This window comes from Giraffa tippelskirchi, chromosome 3 (assembly GCF_054371585.1).
Source record: "Giraffa tippelskirchi isolate mGirTip1 chromosome 3, T2T-mGirTip1v1.2.pri, whole genome shotgun sequence".
Taxonomy (NCBI): Eukaryota; Metazoa; Chordata; class Mammalia; order Artiodactyla; family Giraffidae; genus Giraffa; species Giraffa tippelskirchi.
This window is the reverse complement of record NC_137277.1, coordinates 189387030-189409056: the sequence shown is the minus strand read 5'-3', so window position 1 is coordinate 189409056 and position 22027 is coordinate 189387030. Positions and strand designations below refer to the sequence as shown.

At 58.9% G+C, this 22027-nt stretch overlaps 1 protein-coding gene, 1 long non-coding RNA gene and 1 other non-coding gene across 6 annotated transcripts; 2 read left to right on the top strand and 1 right to left on the bottom strand.

The window, feature by feature from the left end:
• Positions 1-2937: 2937 nt before the first annotated feature.
• Positions 2938-10177, bottom strand: LOC145540359 (uncharacterized). Its single transcript, XR_014078333.1, has 2 exons — positions 9844-10177; positions 2938-4596 (listed from the first exon to the last, which is right to left on the bottom strand). It is a non-coding gene; the product is annotated as an uncharacterized LOC145540359 (long non-coding RNA).
• TRNAE-UUC (transfer RNA glutamic acid (anticodon UUC)) lies at positions 3033-3105 on the top strand. Its single transcript has one exon. It is a non-coding gene; the product is annotated as a tRNA-Glu (tRNA).
• On the top strand, positions 9295-20977 carry NBL1 (NBL1, DAN family BMP antagonist). 4 transcript variants are annotated; one of them, XM_081574895.1, is made up of 5 exons: positions 9295-9453; positions 15243-15356; positions 17724-17918; positions 18042-18153; positions 19510-20977. In XM_081574895.1, exons 3-5 carry the CDS (start codon positions 17752-17754, stop codon positions 19759-19761), a joined length of 531 nt encoding a protein of 176 aa, XP_081431021.1. In that variant the 5' UTR covers positions 9295-9453; positions 15243-15356; positions 17724-17751; the 3' UTR covers positions 19762-20977. The 4 variants fall into 4 exon arrangements, with proteins under 4 accessions (XP_081431021.1, XP_081431020.1, XP_081431022.1 ...); XM_081574894.1 differs by lacking the exon at positions 15243-15356; XM_081574896.1 differs by lacking the exons at positions 9295-9453; positions 15243-15356 and adding an exon at positions 10330-10553.
• Positions 20978-22027: the final 1050 nt, after the last annotated feature.

Sequence of the window (22027 nt, the reverse complement as noted above, 5' to 3'; positions counted from 1 at the left end):
CATGTGTCACACCAGGAGGCACCTGGTGTCCGTCTGTCTAAACATTAGTGGTGTGAACTTTGGGCACTTGGTTCAAGTGGTGTTTGCCTGGTTTCTTCACTGTAAATCTATTATTTTTCCCTTTGTAATTTATAAATAAGTTGTGAGGAGATCCTTTTGAGGCTCTTCCTTATCCAGTGATCAGAGTTTCAGCATCCGTTGGTTCGCTAAATTCACTGTTCCTTGTTATTTGACATTCTCTGAGGAAAGAACTTGCCCTTCTCCGTCATGTATTCGATCGTTAATTTGTATCAGTGTGGACTTGTGGGTTCCCCTTAAATTGATCATTATAATCCATTCCTGTCAATCTTTGTTATTCAAGTTGTCCAGATTTCTCTAATGGGAGCTCTTTCAGTCTGGTGCCTGTATCTTTTGACACCTAGTCCATTCTTTAAGTGTGAGATAGCCCAGACCCCCCAGCCTAGGAGTCCGACACTGCTCCAGGCAGCCCCAGTCCCCTTCAGAGGAGGACAGCGGTGGGAAACCAGTCGGTGAGTGTGCCCCCGCTCCCAGGCCTCCCGCCGCGGAGCTGCGGGGCAGGTGTGTGCCCTCCTGCCTCTTTCGGTCTTTGTCTGCATGGCTTCCAGTGTCTGTCATTCTTTGCTTGTCCATATCTTGTCTGTTTTGCTTGTCTGTTAAGACCTAGAGTACGTTTTTCTTACCATTATATCTGTGGAATAGTTTCACCCTTAGTATTTTTCAGTTAGGAAGTTGCGTTTAATGTTTCCCATACTCTTAAAACCCCTAAATTAACTGGCTTTTTAAGTGGGTGGCCCCGACTGGGCATTTCCATGGGTCAGTGACTTGCAGTTGGAAGAAAGGCTTCCCCAAATTCTGACCATAGAGCCGCCTCTGTTCTCGTCCGAGCTGCCTCCCTGGGTCGCTGTGGAATCGTGAGCAGGTCACTTGATCGCTCTGGGCCTCCTTGTGAGACAGTTGTTACGGTCCGTGCCTGTCACACAGTGCACATGTGAGTCAGGCATGCTGTTACTGAGCAGAAAACTGAAATAGCTAAATAGGATTCTCTTACATTATCAATTGTGTAACAAACTATGATCAAAAGGATCACCCCCCTTTGACCTGGAGGTCGGGCCATTGTGATATCGCCTGACAGACTCTCACAGAAACACAGAGAAGGCCCACCGCCGGTCCAGACTTGACTTCTTCTCCACGGAGGGCTCCCTGGTGGCTCAGCTGGTAAAGAATCCGCCTGCAGTGCAGGAGACGTGGGTTCAGAAGATCCTCTGGACAAGGGAAAGGCTCCCCACTCCAGTATCCTGGCCTGGAGAATTCCATGGGCAGTAGAGTCCATGGGGTTGCAAAGAGTCGGACACGACTGAGCGACTTTCACTTTCACCTTTCTCTCCATACTGGACTTTATGGATAAAACCCAAGTTCTGCTTTTTTTTTTTTAACCAGGAAAAGTCCTCTTATCAAGCAGTAGCGAGGTGATTATACATCTTCCCTTAACCTATATAGATACCTTCTTGAAGACCAGGAGGTAGAGCCACCGAAGGTGAGACATAGAACATGTCCATCAGTGTCCACATCGAATAAGGTTTCTTGACACCTCTCCCTCGGCCCCCGAAAGCAGCCATGCTTCCTTTTGGCCTGGACCTGTGGTCTGTAAAGCCTCAGTTCAGCTGAGGAAGGGGACCCTCGGGGGACTGTTCCCGCCCTGCCAGAATCTCTGCCCAGTCTTCCCGGGGCCTCCCAGCCTTCAGCCTCCCCCTCCTGTCAGTCCCAGCTCAGTTTAATGCATGTTGTTTCCTGGTCGCAGATTTTCAGTGGTCCCCAATCATGAGCGAATATCGGTCCACGTTTCTCAGCCTAGCATTGACGGTCCTTCACCATGCAGAACCCACCTGCCGGTGCAGGAGACAAAAAAGACGCGGTTTGACCCCTGGGTGGGGACGATCCCCTGGAGAAGGGCATGGCAACCCACTCCTGTATTCCTGCCTGGAGAATCCCATGGACAGAGGAGCCTGGCGGGCTACAGTCCACGGGGTCACACAGAGCCAGACACGACAGCAGCGACTTAGCATGCACATGCCTGTCTCCTCTTCTGTGAATGGGAGCAGTGATGCTAATACCCACCTCAAAAGTTATCATGGGAACATAGAAAACTCCTTTTGCACAGTGCTTGGTATATAGTCATTTTGGACTATATTATTATTGTTGCCCCCTTTGAATCTGTTCTCCACCCGGCAGCCAATGAGTGTTAAACCGCATGTCAGTCCTCCACTCCCAGCCTTCCGGTGCCTTTTCATCCCACTGGGATAAAAAGCCAAAGTCAGCAAAATGGACTCTGAGACCCTTTCTGATGCCACCCTCCTGGAGCCAGCCTCACCTGCCAGTCTGCCAGCTCCCTGTTCTTCTGTGCAGTCTTGCTGCCCCCGCTGTGTCTGAGCACACTGGTGGTTCCCGCTCTTCCCCGCGGGGTCCCCACAGCTCACCCCCTCATCTCCTTCCAGGCTTTATTCAGGGTCCTCCTCAGGGAGGTCCCCCCAGACTGCTCTGGTTTTGGTAACCCTCCCTCCCCACCTCCCCCCACACCAGCCCACTTCTCTGCTTTTCCTCTTTGGCCTTTATCACAGCCCCACAGTTTGTATCTTTACCTCTGTATTTTGTTGGTTGTCTGTCTCCTCCCACTAAAATGCAAGCTCCCTGAGGGCAGATATTTTGACTGTTTTGGAGAGATTTTGTTCTGTTTGTTTGCTTGGAGGGTTTTTGTTTTTTTCTTTTTTTTAACTGCCACATCCTTAGTACCCGAATAGAGCCTGGCACATAGTAGGCACTCAACGAATATTCATTGAAAAACTGAATGTTAGTCTGTTACCTCTATTTCAGTCAAGCTAGTTATCTATTCCTGAAACACATTTTCCTAGGAGTGACAAATGCATTCAAACAAGATACATTTATTTCACAAGCCATCGGTATCCCTTCTGGTGACTTCCTAGAGGAGCTATGTTAAGGATTCTGAGGCTGGGACTTCCCTGGTGGTCCAGTGGCTAAGACTCCGCACTTTCCATGCAGGGGGCCCAGGTTCAATCCCTGGTCAGGGAACTGGATCCCACATGCCACAGCTGAAGATCCCGGGTGCCGAAGCTAAGACCTGACATGGCCAAATACATAAATATTTAAAGAAAAGAAAAAGGATCCTGAGGCTGTTTCTGGGCCAGTCCAGAAAGGGTATGTTAGTGGTCTCTGCTGTGGTGCTCTGAGGGTCACATGTTTGTCCACTGCAAATCCATTTTTCCAGGTGCTTTTCTTCTTAGTGTGGACTGCTTTCACAACTGGCCCAAGTCCTGCTCATGCCTCAAAGCCCTTGTTTAAATGCTCATTCCTCCAGCAAGCCTTTCCCAGGCAGACCAGCCCCCTGAGGCTACTGCCTTCTCTGAACCCTGTGGCCTCATGCCTGGACAGCTTCCTTGCCAAAGTACTTTTCCTCTGCCCTCTACTTCCCATCTCCGGGGTTTCCGCCCTTCTTCCTTCTAGGGCAGGCCTTCTGCTTTACTCGGTCTCCAGTTCCTGGTGCTGTGCTAGACACTTAGTACGTGGTCAAATATATATATGTGTAATAACATGTATCAATTCAGTTTAGTCTCACAGTCCTGTCCGACTCTTTGCAACCCCATGCACTGCAGCACGCCAGGCCTCCCTGTCTATCACCAACTTCCAGAGTCTACTCAAACTCATGTCCATTGAGTCAGTGATGCCATCCAACCATCTCATCTCTATCATCCCCTTCTCTTCCTGCCCTCAATCTTTCCCAGCATCAGGGTCTTTTCCAGTGAGTCAGCTTTCGCATCAGGTGGCCAAAGTATCAGAGCTTCAGCATCAGTCCTTCCAATGAACACCCAGGACTGATCTCCTTTAGGATGGACTGGTTGGATCTCCTTTCAGTCCAAGGGACTCTCAAGAGTCTTCTCCAACACCACAGTTCAAAAGCATCAATTCTTCAGCACTCAGCCTTCTTTAGAGTCCAACTCTCACATCCATACGTGACTACTGGAAAAACCATAGGTTTGACTAGACGGACCTTTGTTAGCACAGTAATGTCTCTGCTTTTTAATATGCTGTCTAGGTTGGTCAGAGCTTTTCTCCCAAGGAGCAAGTGCCTTTTATATATTGTTTTAATAAGACTTTTAGGGAAGTAAATAACAAACTCCTTCAAATCAGCTTAAAATTGTAAGATACTGGAGAAGGTCAGAGAGTCCAAGGAAAGGTGAATATTGGGTGAGAACCAAGCCCTTGTCAGCTCCTTCAGCAGCCAACGCGCTCTAGAATTCTGTCCCTAACACGATTCAGCTCACCGGCCCAGCCTGGGTCAGCCGTCTCTCTGGGCCACGCTCTGGCCAGGAGGACAGGCTCGTGGAGAACACACGTGGCTGCTGACGTGCCTTGTGCTGATCGGTGAGTGTGGTCGGAAGCCTGGTCCCTGGTAGAGGGGCCACACAGATACCCACATGATGTTCTTTTGTGCCTTCTTTTTCTCCAATATCCATGTTCCTAAGCAGGAGGATTCTTCAATGAATTTATCTGGATCACAAAAACCTTGAGAGAAAAAAAAACAACAACTGTTCTGTGGGATATTAAATACTCAGAGAAGGACCGACTCTTGAGGGGAGAGAACATTTCTTCTCCTATTCTCTGTGGATGTGTGTGGGCAGCTGGGAGCTGAGAAATGGAAGAATGGAGAAGGAACTTTATAAAAGAATGGACTTGCCTAACACTGCCCAGCACCCCAGCCCGGTTCTCCGCGTGTCACCAACGGCAGGGCGGAGGATCCCAGGCCTGAGGCCCTTTCTGGAGAGCCCGGCTCTGGGGCTGTCAGTTGGAGGTGTGGGGTGCTCCCCGGGGGTCCGGGAAGCCCAGCTGGGAGGAACTGGGGTATGATGGGGGAGGAAGCAAACAAGCAGCAAAGTGAGAGGTTGGGGGTCGCCCCCGTCACCCCAGCGCTGGCATGTAGACCACGCTCCTGGTGGCCTCGGCGTCCTCATCGTTCCAGATGAGGACACAGCTGTGACCACCACTGGGAGTGGAAAAGGGGCCTTCCCTGGAGTCAGACCAACCTGAGTTTACATGTCCATTTTGAAATTCCCAGAACTGAGGTCTCCTCTCCAACCTTCCTCTTTCCTCGTCTCCCCCTTCTTAGCCCCCGGTCCCTCTTCTTGAGTTTCCGCCTTACCTACAAAGGGTATGTGACATCTTCCCACGGCACCCAGCTCCCCTCATTTCTGCGCTCACACCTCCCACGCCCCCAGCAGCCTTCCGGGGGCAGACCCCAGAGGGTGTCCCATCATCACCTCCTCCCACTTTCTGTGAGCCCACGGTGGGGGGGCCCAGAGTCCTCCCGGACCCTCAGGGATGAGGAAGAGAAGGCCAGAGCCAGCCCCGGGGCTGAGCCCGGAGCCAGGTGATCTGATTCCGCTCTCGGATCTGCTACCGGCCTGCCCCGGGAACCTCGGCACATCCTCTGCGTCTGTGGGAAGGGACAATGCAGCTCTAGCAGCTTTCCTTCCTGCGGGCCAGCTGGGGGCCAGGCTCCGGGCTCCACGTCCATGCCCCTTAGCGAACTCTCCCCGTCAGCGTGCACCTGGGCACTATTAAAATTCCTGTTTCGCAGATGAGGAAACTGAGGCTCAGGGCACACATTCCGTGGGTGAGGTGAGAGAAAGCTTGGCGCTCCCGCCTGGGTGTGATCCAGGGACTCTGACTCCCTGCACAAACCTCCCTAAAATAGCTTTCATTTTCTGGGGCGTGTGCTATTTTCCAGGAACCGTGCCGAGTACTTTGCATCCATTTATCTCCTTGAGTCCCGGCTCCTTCTCATCATCATCTACCTCAAACGTCGCCTCTTTGCCATGTCTTCTGAGGCTCATCCCTCGCCCCGGCTTGCTTAGTTCCTCCATAACACTTGGGTTATGAGAAACCCATTCTTCTGCTTATGCGTACCCACTCTGGCTCCCTGTGGCAGAACCGAAGCTTCCTGAGGCCTGGGACCTTGTTGGTCTGGCCCGCGGTCGTGGCCCTGACACCTCTGTGCCTGTCTGGCACGTAGTCAGCACCATGAGTATCTGCTAAATAAATCAGGGAGTCCCAACAACGCTGCATGTGGCAGGGAAGGAGGTCGAGGCCCAGACAGGAAACAACTTGCAGAGTCGCTGGGCGATGGAGCAAGGAGTCAAACCCAAGCAGGAAGCCTCCAGAACCTTCCGCGATGATTCCTCCACGGCCCCTCCCACCCACACACTTGGACATGCTGACACCCTTGGTCTTTATCTTGGAGGAGACGGAGGGACTATGGTTCTCCCGAGCCCCGGTACCCACCTTCTGAGTCAGCGGGCCAGCCTGCGAAGGAGGGCCCTGGCTCGCTCTCCCTCTCTCTCCGGGAGAGTGCAGGGCTTTGGACCCCTGTCGAGGCCAGGCTGACGGGATTAGAGGAAACAGCTGGCCCAAGCCCGTGCCCTGCGGGAGGGAGCTCACATTCCCGGGACTCCGGGAGGGAGCAGCTCCCCGTGGCCCAGTCACATTCCAGGTCGGTCGTTTTCCTGAGCCCAGATGTTTGCTAATGAGCTGGGGAGAGAGGCTTTCAGCCCTCTACCCCAGATCTGGGCCCCGCATTACCTCGGCCCCAAGAGGCTGGCCCAGGGCCAGCAGGCTCTGGCTGCAGGCCTGTGCCCGATGCCAGCCAGGCCTGTTGGGGCAACTGGCATGCGGCTGCCAACCAGGTGCATCTCTGTGTGCTTGGAGACTCTGACGTGACAGGTTCTGCCTTTCCCACTGGGGCCCACCACCCTGGGCCCTGGCGGTGCCCGAGGCCGTCAGGAGGGGGCGGTGGACAGAGGAGCATGGGCTTTGGGGCTGATGGGTCTGGGTTCAAGTCTGGACTTTGTCCATCACTAGTGGTGTGATCTTGGGAGGGTAACTAGGTTTTCTTTCTTTTATGTAACTAAGCTTTTGGTGCCTTGATTTTTCTCATCTGTAAAATGGGAATAATAGTAGGACTGGGGTCAGGATTCCATACAATAAAGCAGGCATGGTGCTTAGCATAATGCCTGGCACATAGTGATAGCTGTTGACAGTATTAGCAAGTCACCTTCTGACCCTGTGTTCACATGGTAGCCTTCTTGTAGTTACCAGTCTTCACCAGACAGATGTGACCTAATCCCAAACCCCATGTCCTTGACTAGATGGTTGGGTGGCTGAACTGTCAGGGGCTCTCTGTATGATCTGACACACTCATTAGGCGACCCAGTTCGCTTCCTGCAGTGGGTTCTTACAAAGTGTGCTTCCTGGGAATCTACCTGCAATGCAGGAGACCCAGGATCGATCCTTGGGTTGGGAAGATCTGGAGAGGGGAATGGCTACCCATTCCAGTATTCTTGCCTGGAGAATCCCATGGACAGGGGAGCCTGGCGGGCTACAGTCCATGGGGTCACAAAGTCAGACATGACTGAGCGACTAACACTTTCACTTAGGAAGTCTAGACGTCCAATCCCTGCCCCACCAGGGGTCCACATTGAGAGTGGCAGTGGTGAGCACAAAGGTCAGTTTCCTGAGTGCCTACTGTGTACCAGGCAGTTAGGCTAGAACTGTGAGACATGTTCCTCCAACAGAAAGGTCACTGGCATTCCCTTTACCGAGTGACTTTAAGCCAGTTACTTAACCTCTCTCTTGGTCTTGGTTCTTTCACTGATGAAATGAGGACAACAGTGTTTATCTCATAGATGTATTGTGTGGGTGGAAAGTGCTTAGAATGGGACCAGGCACTTAGTATAGGAAGGTGCTCAATATGCCTGAGCTGTTAAAAGTGCTATTACAGTGATCCTCATGGGAACACTTACGGGGATAACAGTTACTTAAATCAGCCAAATACTTTGTACCCCTGTTTGCCAAGCCCTGGAGACACTAACACAGGTGATCCCTGCCTTCAAGGAGCCCACGGTCAAGTAGAGGAAAGAGATCTATTCATCTGGTCTAGAGGGAAATTACCAGGAACAGAGGTATGTATCCTGTGCTTCCAGGATCACACCAGAGAAGGGAGGGGTTTATGTTCCTTGGGTCTTGGGAAGGCTTTCCAATCTGGGGCTTGAAGAGTGTCTTTACTAGGAGATGAAAGGAGTGGAAGGGAAGCCCAGGCAGAGGGAACAGCATAAGCAAGAGCTTGGAGGCATGGAGAGGCAGTGCCCGGTTTGGAGAGGCGGACAGGCCAGCCTACACCACGGAGTTAGCAGCAGCCCATTGGAAGCCACCAGAAGGCTCAGCAACCTGTGACATCGAATGAGCTGGGCAACTTCCATCTGGGAGCTTCCAGCCAGGCTAGGGTGAAACGCACGAACACCAACCACGGCAAAAGAATGCCAAGTTCTGCAACTGGGTCTGTGTCCTGAGCTACTACTTTTCGGCAACAAAGCTATTTTTTTCACTTCATTGGCGAACCTAACAATGAGGGCACGACCGAAACGCTCCTGAGTGCCCAAGTGCAGCCTGATTCATTGGGTACCCCTCCTCCCCCAGGAGCTGAGCCTGACCGCCTGCGCTGGGCGCTGTGCTCATCCCAGGAGCCAGAGAAGTGAGTCCAGTTTCTGGCATTCGGAATAGCCCTCCTCGGGACTCTCAGACCCTTCTCTGCACACGTAAGCCAAGTGTCCGGAGCTGAGGCGAGGCCGGCGGAGGTCGGGTGCCACCGCAATCTGAAGAGCTCAGACCGGCCCAGGTCGCGAGCCGGGAGCGGGTCGGGTTGGGCGCGCGGCTCGCGGGGCTGGGGCGCCACGCCCTCGGAGCCAGGCAGCAGCGCCCGGTTCCCAGAAAAAGGAGCGCCCCTCCATCTTTGTCACCCGGAGGCCCGGCGCAGCCCGGTGGCCCCGGGCTCGGGGAAAGTGAGGCGGAGAGCAGTCCTAGCGCGGAGAAATCCGGCGGAGGGTGCTTTAGAGGAACGATCGGGGGGCGCCGGGCTCTCGGCCCCGCCTCTGGGGCGCCCCCGGTAGCTCCGCCGCGCCGTCGGACCGCGTCCGACCCCGGCCCGGGGCTCGAGGGCGGCGGGGGGAGAGGGAGCCGGGGCCCGGGCGGCCGAGGAGCCCCCTCCTGCGCGCCGGGAGGGGCGCGGCCCCGGCGCCCGCCCGCTCTTTCTTTCTCGCGTCCCTCCCTCCGCGGCGCCCGCCCTCGCTCCCTATTTGGAGCGGAGACACCCCTGACGTCGGAGCCGCTCGGCTCGCCGCTCCCCCGCACCGCGCGCCCGCCCGGGGCCGCAGACGGCGCTAGCGCAGCCCAGCCGAGCCTCGCGGGGCCAACGCCAGCCCTGCCGGCCGCTTCCCGGAGCCCCTCGGGGGCGCTGCGCCCGCCCGCCGCGGCCCGCAGACAGCCCCGCAGGAACCGGCGGGCGCGTCGCGCTCCCCTCCGCCGCGCGCGGTAAGTCCCGCCCGGGCCGGCGCGCGGGCGCCCGGCTTCCAGAGGCTTCGGCCGCGGGCGCAGCGCCGCGCGCCCCCGGGCACCGTGCGGAGGGGCCGCCGCCGAGCCCCGGAAGCCTCGGGCGGCTCTGAGACTCCGGAGACGGGGGGACGCGGGCGCGGCGCGGGGTGGCCGCAGAGCGCCCCGGCCGCCCCGGGCCGGTCCCCCCGACTCGCCGGGGTTTTCCATCGCTCGGTCGGAGATCCGCGGCCGAGCGAGGGGGTGCACGGCCGAGAGGAAGCCGGGCGGCGGGTGGAGGGCCGGGTCGGGCCGCGCGGGAGCCGGGGCAGCGCCCGGAGCTCGGCCGCCGGGGCCCGCGCGTCCCCCCCGGCTCTGCCCCGGGGGCCTCACCGCGCCGCGAGCCTCTTCTCTCCGGGACGTTGCTGCCTCCTTTCTGTCTCCGGGCGTCTGTCTTCCCATCTGGCGGTCTCCGTCTCTCGATTTCCGTTCCCCTCGTCCTCTGGGTCTGCCCCTTTCTTTCTGTCTCTCCCCTTCTGCCCGGCTCCCGTTTCCCTGGGTCGGTGCCTGCCTTTCTGTCTGCCCTCCGCCCTCCGCCCGCCCCGCGGTGGGAGTCCCTCCCGGCGTCCGTGCGTCCGCCTGGTGCCCCCACCCTCGAATTCAGACATCCCCCCGACCGCCTCGGAGGCCCGGGCCCCAGCGGGGTCCGGGAACAGTTTCCTAGACCGGGGAAAGGAGCGAAAGCCTCCCCCTGCTTTCCGCCTGTCCCCCGGGGCCGGGGGGGGGGGTCGTCCCCCTGGAACTGAGTCAGGGGCAGGGGAGTCGGCCTTTCCGGGGGCTCAGATTCCTTGAGTTCCACCCCCGCGAGGCGGCCTGGACAACTGGGCCGTGCTGCCGGCCACCTGCCCGCCCCGCTGCCTGGGCGGGGCGGTTCGGATCTTTTACAAGACGCAGCAGAGGGGGCAGCTGGCCGCCTCGGCGTGGCCCGGGGCGCCGGGCGGGGGGAGGCACCCAGGGACAAGGGCACATTTTCAGCGTTTCCGAGGTCCTCGCCCAGCTGGAGGACAGCAGCCTGTAACTGCGGGAACCCCAGGAAAACAGAGGTCAGGGCCGGAGGCCAAAGGCTGGGCTGCTGGCCGGGGGAGGGGGGGAGTGGGGGTGGGGAAGCAATTTGTCAACAGGGAGCCCCTCACCCTTTGTTACTGTGGCAACCACCGGCCTCCTGAAACTCCTCCAGATGCTGGGGCTGCTGCTTGGGTGTGGTTTGCCCCTAGTTGGGGCCAAAGAAAAGGCGAGGCTGGAGCATCGGTGACCCCCACCCCCCTTTACCGCCCCCCCCGCACCCCCTAAACTGGACCTCCTTCTCCTGGGCCTGTGTGCTGGGGGGGGGTGCCCGGGAGGATGTGCATTTTCCCGTGGAGGTATCTTCATCCTTTTAAAGTGAAATTTCCAAGTGAGTTAGCGCCTTCTCCCCACCCCCAGCCCCTGGGGTCGCAGGCGTCTGGGCGGGCGGGGAAGCTGGTACCCGCTGCAGTGGGACTTCTGCCGAGCAGATGTCTAGGCGGGCCCTGCAGCCGCTCATTAGCATCGATTTGTTTTGGAGACAGTTTGTGGCCAGGAGGGTCTGCGGGCAGGAGGGCCGTGGTCTGGGTTGGGGGGGCCTAGCCAGGGAGGTGGAGCTGCCCTGCGGAGGCAGGCAGGCCTCCTGGGCCTGAGCCTGGGCCTGGCCCTTCGTGTGTCCCCCACCCGGGCGGTTCGAATATGCTCTGCCAGCCCTGACGGTAGAAAGGAAGCCGCGCTGCGCTGACGGGGGCCATGGAGTCACAGTGGCTCTAAGCAGCGTGCTGGAGCTGGACTCCTCTTGAGACCATCTGCTGAGATAGGCTTTGCCAGGCCCTGCTTCCCATTTCATGGGGTCAAATGGGAGGCTGGGCAGGTGAAACCAGCGGTCAGAGGCCTGGCCCCCTAACCGTGGTCCTGCCCTACTCCCAGGCACACACAGCGAGTCAGAGGATGAGCTTGGGCCCGAATCTGTCCCCGGACCCCAGAGAGGCCTGCGGAGCAGATCGGAGCCGGGGGTCTGAGGCTGCCGGCCCCTCCCTTCAGCGGCCCCATTCGAGGAAGTCCCGGCAGGCTCTCCCCAGGACCTGCGCTGGTTGCCTCGCCCTTGCTGGTCACCCAGCCCAGGGCCGCGGCCGGGAACGCCACGCCCTCCGCACCGGCAGCGTGCGCGGCCTGGCAGCCGGGCCGCGCCTGTTTTCACCGAGTTGCTGGTCTCTCGGGCACCCCGGCCCTTCAGCCAGGGGCGCAAGGATTAGAGTCTGAGAGGATCTTGCTCTCGGCTCCCGCCCTGGCAAGCATGAAATCCTCGCCCAGCCATCCTCTCCTCTGCTTGAGTTTCTTCCCCTAAATTCAGTTCCTTCAAGGCAGACGCAGCCCTGGATTTATATTCTGGGATCCGCTGGGGATCTAGTGGGAGGGAGGCAGAAGGGCGTGGGCAGGGTTCAGAGAGGGTGAGTAGCCCTGAGTGACTCCAGGCCCGCGCTCACAGGGACATCTGCTGAGGACAGCCTCTGACGGGCGCCCTCTCCCGAAATTTCCGTGCTCTTTGCAGTTTAACTCTCACAACTGCCCTAAGAGGTGCCCCCGGCAGCATCTTGCAAATGAGGAAACTGAGGCACAGAAAGGTCCAAGTGAGGGAATTCCCTGGCGGTCCAGTGGTTAGGGCTTGGTGCTTTGACTGCCAGGGGCCTGGGTTCCATCCCAGTTCAGGGAACCAAGGTCCCACAAGCTGCACAGTGGCCAAGAGAAAAAAAATAAAAAGGTTCAAGTGGGTGAGCTAGGGTTTGAACCAGGGTCTGTCACAGCCTCGGCTGTGAATGAAGGAGACCCAAACCCCGTCCTTTGTGTGTGTTGGGGGTGCGGGGAGAGGAGGGAAGCAGGGAGGAGTAGAGACTGGGGGCATCCAGTTTGACCCATTTGGGAAACAAGTCCCCCCAAACCCCACCCGCCTTCTGTGCGGATCCAGGTGTCACCTGAGCCCACAGGGAGGAACTTCCAGCCTTAAGTGGGAGAGGTTTCCAGAGGAGGTTCGGGAAAGCAGAAGCTGAAGTGGGGAAAGGCTTGCCTTCTTCTATGGAAGCCTTTGCCGGCCCTGTGTGTGTGTGTGCGTCTGGGGGTGAGTGGACCATTGTACCAAGACAGTGCTGGATTACCTGGCCTTAGGGACCCTGAATATTCAGTTATCCTGAAACAGAGAGGGCGATGGTTCATTGTTTTGTGAAGCTGACTCTTTGCTCTGTAGTGGGCGCTCCACAGTGGGAAGCGGCCAGGGGTCTTCCTTGAAATCTAAGCCCCCCTGGTGAATTTAAGATTTGATCGCAGGCACTAGGCCTGGGCAGAGGGGTGGGTGGCTGCTGTCAGCCGTGCTCTACTGAGGACCCTTCCCTGGGGAGTTGGGGGGCTCTTGACCTGACCGGGCCTCAGCACCATGTGGGACGGGGCTCACATGCCTGGGTCCGGACTGTGGGGTCGGCATATCCAGGGCTGGGGCCCGGTGCCTGAGCTGTTGGTAAGCATCTTGGGGAAGGTGCCGGGTGTGAGGACCAGCAGGCCTGACTCGGAAGCCTGCGTCCTTGCTGCCCCAACCCCGTCTTTCCCCAGGAAGCGGCCAAGGCGGGTGTCTTGTCTCTTGTCACTGCCCTCGTCCCCCGAGTGGGAGACACAGGCTGTCACTTCCTTGCTCTGTGCCTCAGTTTCCACGGTGCTGGGCCGGCCTGTGTCCCCTCCCTCCCCAGGGAACCTCTCCCTGTGGCGCTGGCAGCCTCGGATGTATCAGGGTGCGTGAGGGCTTGGGTCTGGGAGTGGACGGTGGGGTGGTGAGAAGGTACCCACTCTGGGCTGGGGATGGCCTAACTGTGCCCCCCGACAGCTCCGAGGAAGGCTGGAAGCTCCAGGGAGCCAGGGGCCTACCGTGGCCACACGCTCGTCTGCCGGGGGTCTGGAGTGGGATTTGAACTCTGCCCTGTGGGGCGCCCAAGCTTCCAGGCCTGGCTGTGGCTGAACCCCAGAGAGCTGCTTGGCCTAAGAGACACAGCCTCAGCCGCTGGGGCAGGGCGGGGAGCCCTGGCCTCTTGCGTGTGGCGGACGGTTCCTTGTCCCCCTCCTCTGTGACCTTTCCGTGCTTATCCTGCTGTTGTCTGTTTCCGACCTCGGCTTTAGTAAACACCAGTGTGTCAGTCAGCTTGAGCAAGTCTCTTAACCTCCCGGTGCCTCCGTTTCTTTGTCTGTAAAATGGGGAAAATACAGTATCTATTTCCTAGCACTGAATAAATGAATATATATGTATATATATAAATATATAAATATAAGCCTTAGAGGGCTTCCCTGGTGGCTCAGACGGTAAAGCGTCTGCCTGCAATGCGGGAGACCTGGGTTCGATCCCTGGGCTGGGAAGATCTCCCGGAGAAGAAAATGGCAACCCACTCCAGTACTCTTGTCTGCAAAATTCCATGGATGGAGGAGCCTGGTAGGCTACAGTCCATGGGATCGGAAAGAGTTGGACACGACTGAGCGACTTCACTCACTATAAGCCTTAGAACAGCACCTGGCCCACAGTCAGGAGCCGCTCTAACTACGGGGAAGCAAAGAGGGGGTGTGCTGGGCTAATACCCACAAACCCCTCCTGGCCTTACTGTGCTGGTAACTAACTATACTCCTGAGTTTGGGACCCCCAACCTCAGCGCCCTCTCTGGTCCCCTAGACGGTGCTTTGGAAACCAGCGTCCACCTGCAGGGACCCGCATGGTCTAGAGGAAGGACTCTGCTCGGTCTGACTGCTGGGGGCCCTGGGACTACCCCTCTGCAAAACACAGGGGTCGGCTTGGGGGACCTCCTCCCGCTCTGGCATGCTAGGCGTCCCATGACTTGTTGTGAGACCTCAGGGCAGGAGGAAGGGGTGAGACCCTAGGGGAGGTTCTCAAGTCTCAGGAAGGAAGGTCCGACTGTTGTATCAAAAAAAAAAAAAAACCCAACTGAGCTGCTGCTTGAAAAAACAAAACACAAGCCAACAAAAAATAAAAGCCGCTAGCAAAGAGCTGACCCCAGTGTGAAGTGAGGGGGAGCAGGGGTTCTTGAGGGCTGGGTGGGAAGGCGGGCTCCCTGTCCCCTGGCCCACTCCTAGCTTTGGCTCTGATGCCAGCCCAGCCTCCTCGGGGGAAGGGCACTGTCCTGAGTGGGGTGCCTTCTGGCTGCTCTCAGCGCATCCTGGCCATGGTTTTCAAGGACGGGGCTCCGCTCCTGTCGTGGGGCTGAGGTCGCTGGGCGCAGAGAGGCGAACCGTACCGCTGGACCCGTGTGGCTCCTCGGTGGGGGCCTGGGGCTGGAACTTAGGGGGCTCCCGGGCCGGGGTTCTGCTGGAGCTCAGGGTTGCTGGCCGGGGAGGCCGAGCGTGGCCTGGTCCTGGGGGAGAGGCCTGGCCTGGCAGGCTGGGTTGGAGCCCGCCATTGTGGGCCCAGCTGGCCCTTAGCTGTTCCTGAGAGAGGGGGGGAGCTAAGGGAGGCGGCTTTTTCCTCAGCGTCTCTCCTTCCTCCTGGGCGTCTGCTACAACCTGACCCATGGGACCAGTCTTCACCCTCCAGGTCTCCTGAAGCATCGTTATCCCACCTCCGCTGAACCTTGTTGTGAACCTCATGCCCATCTCAATCCCTTAGCGGGGTCCAGGCCCCCAACCCCAAGTTTCAGCATCTCCCCATCCCAGCCCCGTGCTCACCTCTGCACTGCTTCTGTTCCCAGGCTTCACTCCTATCCTAAGGGAGCCTACCATCATTCCCCGCCCACCTGACCTGGCCTTGCTGAGGAGCCCTGCAGGGGTCAGGCATCGGACAAAAGTCCCTGGACCTCTCCAAGGTCTCTCCGGGGGAGCCCCAGGAAGCTCTGGTGGTGGGCCTCTGCCTGCATGCTAGGCTCAGACCCCGACTCAAAGCCTAGGTCCCTGGGGATGGAAAGGGACTTGGTGGGGTGAGGGAGCCTCCTGGGTGCTAAGGGTGCTGGAAAATTAGGTCGCTGGTTAGGAACACGTCCATTCTCTTTTCTTAGGTTGTGGTTGTCCTGAAAACACGGGCTTTGCTGTCAGTCTTGGGAGTGAGACCGGAAATGTGTGGGCGAGGGCCTGGGTCAAGACGCAGACTCCCCTGGGATGGGGCAGAGCGTCTGGACTCGCCTCCCACTGCTCTGCCCGCTGCACCCGTCCCCGCTGGGCTGGGAGCAGGGGTCCCCCAGGCGCTAGGATCCAGCGAGATGGCACTGGTCTCTGCTTCCGGGGACCACGTGCAGGGAGAGGGGGCAGGATCTGAGCTGAACCTGCTGGATGGAGTGAGTGGAGGTGGTCACAGCCCTGCAGGCCAGCCCCCGGGCCCTCCCCGGAAGCCCTGCGGAGCCCGCCCAGCGGGTCAGCCTGCAGGAGCCCGCAAGATCCCCGAGCACCTCTCACTTTCCAGCTTTTTACCAAGTACCTGCCCCTTTCAGCAGAAAGTGGGCTGAGGGTAAGGATGGTTCTGAGTGAGGTGTCCAGCCCTTGGCAAGCCTGACTAGTGCCAGGATCCGTGGGGCTGATGGGACCATACTTGGCCATTTCTCCCAATTCAGCTCCACCCAGGCCCCTCTGGGGATTGTCCTGAGGCACAGAACCCCAGTTTCACTGAGCCAGACCACTTCTTAAGCCCTCTCTGCATATCAGAACCACCATGGAAGCTCGTTAAAAAAAAGGCACCCTACCTTGGAACTTCCCCAGCGCCCTGCTCCCCGAGGACCGCCTTGTAAGCATTGCCCTCATTTCCCAATGTCTCTGAAGCTTCCCTCCTCCACAGTTTTTGCAGTGGGGGCGCGGGTGAGACCTCCAGAGGATGAAGCTGGGGGACCCTGGGAAAAGACCCTCTGAGCCCGACCTTGGGACACACACGCTGCCCTGCAGCGCGCTCTGCTGGCAGATTCTAGTATTGCCTTAGTGCCTCGCCCCACGCAGTTCAGAGGGTCAGGCCCTTGGCTCCGATTGTCTCTTGTTTGACTCGGGGTAGAATGGAGCTGCAGTGACGTGTGTGTCGACTCTGGCCTTGGAGCATCCAGAAGAGAAATACAGCCTAGTTCGGGGTTGTTTTTTTTTCACTCGAGGTTCAGCTAGCCAAAGCGGCCCAAGATCTCACAGTGGCACAGAGAGGGTTAGCTTTCCTGATGCCAGAATGCTGACAGCCGGGAGGACCCGCGGCAGTGCAGTGAGGAGGGAGCTGGGACTGCTCAGCACTCGGCTGGGTGCTTGGAAACAGTCTGGTCTAGCACGTGCCACGGCCCTTTGTCACACAGCATCCCCCCACCCCTTTTATAGCTCCCCCCTTTTTAGTGGAAGAAAGTGCGCTCCAGAGATACAAAATAACCTGCTTGGGGCTTCCCTGATGGCCTAGTGGCCGGGCCTCTGCACGCCTCATGCAGTGGGCGGGGTCTGGTCCCCGGTCAGGAACCAGATCCCACGTGCTGCTGCAGTGACCGAAGGTCCTGCATGCCACCACTCAGACCCGGTGCAGCCAGATAAATACGTGAACATTAAAAGTAACTCTTGAGAGACTCCTGGACTGCGAGGAGATCCAGCCAGTCCATCCTAAGGAAATCAGTCCTGAGTGTTCATTGGAAGGACTGATGCTGAAGCTGAAGCTCCAATACTTTGGCCACCTGATTGAGAAAATCTGACTCACTGGAAAAGACCCTGATGCTGGGAGAGATTGAAGGTGGGAGGAGAAGGGGACGACAGAGGATGAGATGGTTGGATACCGACTCAGTGGGCATGAGTCTGAGCAAGCTCCGGGAGTTGGTGATGGACAGGGAGGCCTGGTGTGCTGCAGCCCATGGGGTCGCAAAGAGTCAGACACGACTGAGCTACTGAACTGAACTGACTGAAAAGTAACTTACTTCAAAGCTACAAAGCAAGTTATAAAGATAACTAACACATTGGAGTGTGTATATCTGCTGGTCTCTCTGCTCAGAGCTTTTCATGAAATACCTTATTTAATCTCCACGATACCCATCTGATGCTCGTAGTATTAGCAGCCCCAGGTCTGAGGTTCCTACAGGAGAATTAACTTGTCCAAGGTTGTGCTTGGCTAGGAAGCGGTAGAGATAGGGCTTGAACCCAGGGAGTCAGGGGTCAGCGGGCACACCTGTAACACCACTGCCGCCCCGCCCTCTGCCCAGCAGGCCCTGCCGGCCTCACCTGCGGTCTGTGCTCAGTCCTAGGGCTCCAGAGGCCGCAGGCACGATGCTGCGGGTCCTGGTGGGGGCTGTCCTCCCTGCCATGGTGCTGGCTGCGCCTCCGCCCATCAACAAGCTGGCCCTGTTCCCGGATAAGAGCGCCTGGTGTGAGGCAAAGAACATCACCCAGATCGTGGGCCACAGCGGCTGTGAGGCCAAGTCCATCCAGAACAGGTGGGATCCAGGGGGGTGGCGGTGAGGAGGGGCCCGCACAGGGGCCCAGAGGGGAGGAAGGGGATGGGCTGCCCACCCCTGGCCCCGCCACAGCAACACGGACCGCGGGCTCTCCTCTCGCAGGGCCTGCCTGGGACAGTGCTTCAGCTACAGCGTCCCTAACACCTTCCCGCAGTCCACGGAGTCCCTGGTGCACTGCGACTCCTGTATGCCGGCCCAGTCCATGTGGGAGATTGTGAGTACAGCCCGCCTGCCCGGCCTCCCCGAGCCTGAGCCCCGCGGGGTGCAGGGCTCGAGGCTGCTGCTGGGGGTACACACATGGTCCTTGCCGTGTGGGGGTTCACACGTCTGACCACAGCACATGCAGGATAGGAGCTCTTTCTGAAGCCTGGTTCTGACATCAGTCACTTGTTGAAATCCTTTTGGGGGCTTCCCACTGTTAGAGAATGAGACCCAGATTTCTGCTGCGCCCCTTAAGGCCCATCCACAAGCCATGCTCTGGCCCACCAGTCTTCCAGGCTTCATCTTGCCTCTCTCACCTTCTGTACCAGCTTGACCCTTGACACCAACCCACCTCCTTTTGGTCTCCCATACCCACTTGGCTTGTGATCACCACAGGGCCTTTGCACATCCCCTTTGCCCCGTTCAGCATGCCTCTCTCCCCTTCCCCACCTGGTAACTTCCAGTCATTCATCTGCTCTTGGCAGAGGCAGCATTTTCTCAGGGCCCCGTTCCTGATCCCCCAAGCACTGTGTACCCCTGCTTTGAGCATCTTTCACACACACAGAGTTTTACTTCTGCTTCTGGGTGATTTTGACAACTCGGTGTCCTCTGCTAGACTCTGAGTTCCTTGAAGGACCAGGCCCAGCCTTCAGAGCTGGCATGTCCCCAGAGCTGGCCTGGAGAAGGTGTTCAGAGGAAGGACGAAGGGAGAGACGAGGAGGCAGGAAAGGAAAAAGGAAGGGTGGCTAAGGAACGCTAGCCGGGCTCCTCTGGGGCGAGCCTCGGGTTGTGTGTGTGTGTGTGGGTACACGTGGAGGTGGGGTGAGGGTGGGGTGGGGCTGGAGGGGTGCATCCAGGAAGCATGTCTGGGCTTAGATCCAGAGGTTCAGGAGAAGTTAAGTGGGCAAAGTCTGGGGCAGCGGGGAGCAGGGTGGGTGGGCGAGGCCCTCCCAGGCAGAGGGAACGGCAGGTGCAAAACCTCAGGCAGATGAGGCAGCAGGGAGCTGGCTGGAGGGGGGCAAGGTTGGGGGGGCGGTCTTTGCAGGCGGCCTGTGAGGAGTCAGGGTCTCTCTACAAGCTCAGTGGGGGGCGGTTTCAGGCAGGGGCGGGCCGTTCGGGTCCCCACGAGGGGTCTCCTGGCTGCCTGGGGCTGGGGAGGAAGGTGGCAGGATGTGGGGGGACAGACCAGGAGGCTTCTGCAGGGACTCACTCCCTCGTCTCCCCCCGACTGTGCCCAGGTGTCCCGGGGGCTCAGGCTTCCGGGGTCTCTGGGATGATTCTTGGTCCCACGACGTGGGTCGCCCTTGGGGCCTCCCTGCCCGCCCCAGGCCTTTGGAAACACCGCTCCTCTTCTGTCTGCCCTGCCCAGGTGACCTTGGAGTGCCCCGGCCACGAGGAGGTGCCCCGGGTGGACAAGCTGGTGGAGAAGATCCTACACTGCAGCTGCCAGGCGTGTGGCAAGGAGCCCAGCCACGAGGGGCTGAGCGTCTACGTGCAGGGCGAGGACACGCAGGGCGCCCAGCCTGGCCCCCACGCCCACCCCCATCCCGGCAGGCAGGCCCCTGAGCCCGAGGACCCCCCTGGGGCCCCCCATGCCGAGGAAGAGGGGGCTGAGGACTGAGGCCCCTCGAGTCTTCCTCCCCTCCTGCTCCCTGTGGAATGTGGGGGTCTCGCCCTCCCGGGGAAGAGTTGGGGGGAGAGGCTGAAGCCCTCTCTTTGGCACTGGACGGACTTGGATTCAGACTTGGACTTGGAATGCTTCCCGGTTGCCATGGAGATCTGAAGGGGGTGGGGCTGGGGCCAAGCTGCACAATTTAATATATTCCAGAGTCAGGGGCAGGGCTCTTTTTTGGAGGTGGGGGGGCTCTCTTCCTGACCGCCTCTGAGATATGTGCCCTTGGTTGGCAGGGAGAGGGGTCGCAGGCTAAGCTACTGAGTTGGCGAGGCCGTCCAAACTGTGCCAAGGCCCGCAGAGCCCCTCGGTGGGGCCGGGCCCTGGCTTGAGGGAGGGCACCTTGCCCGCAGTAGCCAGGAGGAGGGCTGGCAGGAGCCCCGCAGAAGCAGGCAGCTCTGGCCCCGCAGGCTTCTCCGGAGGTCCCCCCGCCCCCAGGGCAGCATCTCCTGGTGGCACTGAGGTGGCCCTTACGTGGTTGGGAGTCAGGCCTGGGCAGGACCCCGCTGACTCCCGGCCCTGGAGCAGGGAGCCAGGCTTGCTGGCTTCCTCGGCTTTGCCTGGGAGGCGGGAGGCAGGGGTGGAGGGGCCCGCTGGGCTGGGGGGAGAGGATGACCCCCACCATCAGACAGCACCCCTCCCTCCCCCCTCCCACCCCCCCAGATCTCAGTGCCCCGCCCCCCATGTTCCAGGCCCCTCAAAGTTGATGGAGCCAGCCTCACCCTCTTGGGGAACTCTCTCTAAACATCTGATGATGGGGAGGTGTCTCCCTTACCCAGAGGGTTCCCAGGAGGGACCTGGTGGGGCGTGGACTCGGGATGAGCCTCAAGAAACGAGGGAGAGGAGGTGCGAGGGCTCATGGGGCGCCCCGTGACCCCGAGGTGCCCCACTCTGGCCCGGCCCCCGCCTCCCAGCTGCACTTTAGCCCCAGAGGGGGCGGGGGCCCCTGAGGAGGGCCGGCAGGCGGGAAGGGAAGAGCCCCCCTCAGCACCCACAGCTGCCTGCATCCGCTCTTCTGCCCCAGGGCCCCTTCGGCCCCCCAGCCCCCTGCCACGGGAGCCCCGGCCCTCACAGCTGACCCGACAAGAGCTTCTGGAGCTTGTAACCAGTAGACTGTCTCCCCGAGGGACCCTGAGTTTTCTCGTGAATAAAGTCCTTCAACGCCCGTGTTCTCGTCCTCGCCGGGAGGCTCTGCTGACCCAGGGCGCCCCGAGGGGAGGGCCTCAGGCTGCGCATCGAGCCCTGGGAGGACCCCCAAGGCAGAGCTTGGTCTGCAGCCCCTCCTACATCCTAGGGGTCCCCACTTTCCTGCAGCCCCTCCCCTCCCGGCTCCCCACCTCCCTCCTTCAGAGGCTGTTTCTGACCTCTCATGTACCTTGGGTGGGCCTCGAGAACGCCTCTTCTGACCTTGACCTTTGACCTCCGGGCCCATGACATCTACCCTCGGAGTGCCCCCGCATCCGCCCTTCCCAGCGCCCCAGCCGGGCTTGGCCTCGGGAGACGGGGACACAGACAAAAGCAGTGGTTCCAGACTGATACGCAGACCGTACAGTGCTTTGCTAAGTCCTTTATGTAGATTGACTCACTTCACCCTCACCGCTCCCTTGCGATGCGATTACTGCCGTCATTTTATAGGAGAGGCATCAGAAGTGCAGAGGAATTAACTTACCTGCTGCTGCTGCTGCTAAGCCGCTTCAGTCGTGTCCGACTCTGTGTGACCCCATAGATGGCAGCCCACCAGGCTCCCCCATCCCTGGGATTCTCCAGGCAGGAATGGAGAATGGGTTGCCATTGCCTTCGATTAACTTGCCTAGGGGTTGAGAAAAGTCTCCAACAGGACTTGAACCCAGGCAGTCTGAATCACTCTTCTCGGTATAATCTTAGGAACTGCCGTTGGTTCAATTCAGTTCAGTCCCTCACTTGTGTCCGACTCTTTGCGACCTCATGGACTGCATCACGCCAGGCCTCCCTGTCCATCACCAACTCCCGGAGTTTACTCAGACTCATGTCCATCGAGTCGGTGATGCCATCCAACCATCTCATCCTCTGTCGTCCCCTTCTCCCACCTTCAATCTTTCCGTTTGTTGATCACCTACTATGTGCCAGACTGAGTGCCTGACAACGCTTGGAGTCCTTTTCCCCTCAAAATGACCCTGTGGGTGTGATATCATTACCTGCATGCGGCTGAAGTCGGGGCTCCCAGATTCTCCACTGA